This window comes from Phytophthora parasitica (genome assembly GCF_000247585.1).
Source record: "Phytophthora parasitica INRA-310 unplaced genomic scaffold supercont2.1, whole genome shotgun sequence".
Lineage (NCBI taxonomy): Eukaryota > Oomycota > Peronosporomycetes > Peronosporales > Peronosporaceae > Phytophthora > Phytophthora nicotianae.
The window spans coordinates 387,490-389,658 of NW_008634126.1; the positions used below are offsets into that span (position 1 = coordinate 387,490).

The following is a 2,169-nucleotide window of genomic DNA, read 5'->3' on the forward strand; positions in this document are numbered from 1 at the left end:
TCTTTTTTTTCGAATACCGATGACGGCACACGCGCATCACGAGGTTGGCTGGTTATTCATTCACATTGGCGACTGGCTTCTCGACCGCCACGACAAGATGACGCATCCGAAATTAGCGAAGCGATGTCAACGCCACTACTTGGAGCTGCAAGCCTGAACGAGCAACGTGTTTTCTGGTCCATCGTACGTGGTAAGCTTAGCGGAACATTCGATAATTGCCATGACGATCCGTTAGCTGATGCAGCAGCGATAGCGTCGAAACATGCCTGTACATTGGTGCCATCTTTTGAAGAGCATTCGAAAAAATGTGAAGCTGCGATGAGTTTGGCGAAATCTCGCCCTTCGTCTTCAATAACCTCTCGTGTTGCATTTGAGACGTCGCATTTGTGGCCAACAAGCACGACGGAGAAGTTGGAGTCGGTCGCTGCAGTACTTCGGTATGTCTGAATTTGCAACACCCACCGTAGTACGCCAATGAAACTTTGTCGATTCGTAACGTCGTATACAACCAGTGCGGCATCAGCGTGACGGAAGAAGAAGCTCGGCAATCGAGCTGCACCGAATTTCTCTTGACCTGCAGTATCCCACAGCTGCAGCTTCACCGGAGCAGCGGCACCTTCCACGACCGCAATTTTCGACAGATAATCTTTGTGCATGACATTGTTGATAGAATCCGAGTTGGTCATTCGACGCACTAAACTCGACTTTCCAACGCCGCTTTCGCCGAGTACGATCACTGCAATCACAAGGTGTAAGTACAATTTACACGAGTTACAAACATTGCAACTGCCTTACCTTTGCAAATTTTACACATCTTCTTCTTCGGGTTGGAAGGCATGATCGAAAAGCCAGCATGCGAGGATACCATCGTGGCTGTGCCAGGAAAATTGCTTTGTGGAGCAAGCTTGACACCAACAGGAGTATCAATATTCTCGGTAACCGAAGTTACGGCTCAAGACGAGCCACAGCCCGTGCTTCTATCCTTCCTCCATTTATCCCATACTGGAGGCAGCGATCACTGGCGAAGTATCAAGCTCGCGCCAGTCCATCAAAACGCAGAAGTCGAGCAAGTAAAAGCAAAACGTTCCAGCGATAGTCTTCGGCTCAAGACACTTCACCCATTCGGTTTTGTAGGGCACACAGTAGTCGCGCACACCGAGCATTTTCAGAGAACGAAAAGTATCTTTTTCTTTTCGTATCCGCAAAACCCACGTCAACACGACTACATACAGTCGCCGTCGACACCGGCAACACCAATCGTCACGTAAAATATTGTTTTGTCATGCACGTGGGCAACATGCAATCCTTATCAAGCGAGAACTCGTCACCCGTCACATGAGTTGCTAGAAAGCAGACTAAAACCGCCCATCCCCGAAATTAGCGCACTTCAACCGAAAATAAGGATTATCAGCCAATCAACGGCCGTCAGAAAATTATCGGATCCCAAACATGCCACCGAAAGCTCTCCAGGGTCGTGTGTTCGACTTGTGCCGCCACTTCCGGGCGCTCCCTACGGAACTACAAGGCGACGTGAGTCGAATTCGAGCCCATCTGTCGTCGCCCGAGGTGAAGGAGCATCTTTTCACGCGCTCTACCTTCCCTAAAGTGTCCGGAGACGCTCTCCTACGTGTCATCAACGGAGAACTCGAACAGGAATCAAAAAGTCATTCTCCGGCTTACGCTGCCAAAGTGGCGGGTGGTTTGGTGCAAAGCGGCTTTTTGACGCCTAAAAAGAGCTCAAATCTCTTGGAAAACTTTGATTTTGAGACCAAAAACTCGGAATTCTTGGGAGTTGGCAATGAACTTGCAGATGCCAAGGCCACGTCGGTCTGGAGCGCCAAAGAGGGAGCTATACAAGCAGGAACTCTGTATCGCAAGAAGGAGGGATTCTTGGCCAAGTTGTTAGGTAAAAAGGAACCATTCTACGTAGTGACCAACGACCAGAACAAGGCTGTGTACGTCTTTGAGTCGGATGTGGCCTTCGAAGCCCTTAATGAGATTGATATGGCCAGCGATGCCACAGTGGAATTTAGTGATGATATGCAACACGGTATCAAACTGGCAAACCCAGAAATCACCGAGATCTTCTCCGCCGAGAGCAAGGAGAAGCAGGAGGAGTGGCTCAACTCGTTCATTAACGCCGGGGCGCAGTACCGCGAGGTGTTCAAC

General features: G+C 49.6%; 2 protein-coding genes across 2 annotated transcripts in view; one reads left to right on the forward strand and one right to left on the reverse strand.

Annotated features, from left to right (window-relative positions):
* Positions 1–56: 56 nt before the first annotated feature.
* PPTG_00102 (hypothetical protein) lies at positions 57–838 on the reverse strand (the record flags this gene model as incomplete). The annotated part of the gene is made up of 2 exons (XM_008891466.1): positions 57–736; positions 796–838. The coding sequence occupies 2 exons, from the start codon at positions 836–838 to the stop codon at positions 57–59; spliced, it is 723 nt and encodes a 240-aa protein (XP_008889714.1).
* Positions 839–1,449: 611 nt separating this feature from the next.
* The window catches only part of PPTG_00103 (hypothetical protein), a gene marked incomplete at both ends in the record, with an annotated part of 1,238 nt that continues 518 nt past the window's right edge, over positions 1,450–2,169 (forward strand). Inside the window, one exon of the mRNA XM_008891467.1 lies at positions 1,450–2,160. Coding sequence (XP_008889715.1) covers positions 1,450–2,160 — 711 coding nt within the window. The remainder of the gene's footprint in view (positions 2,161–2,169) is intronic.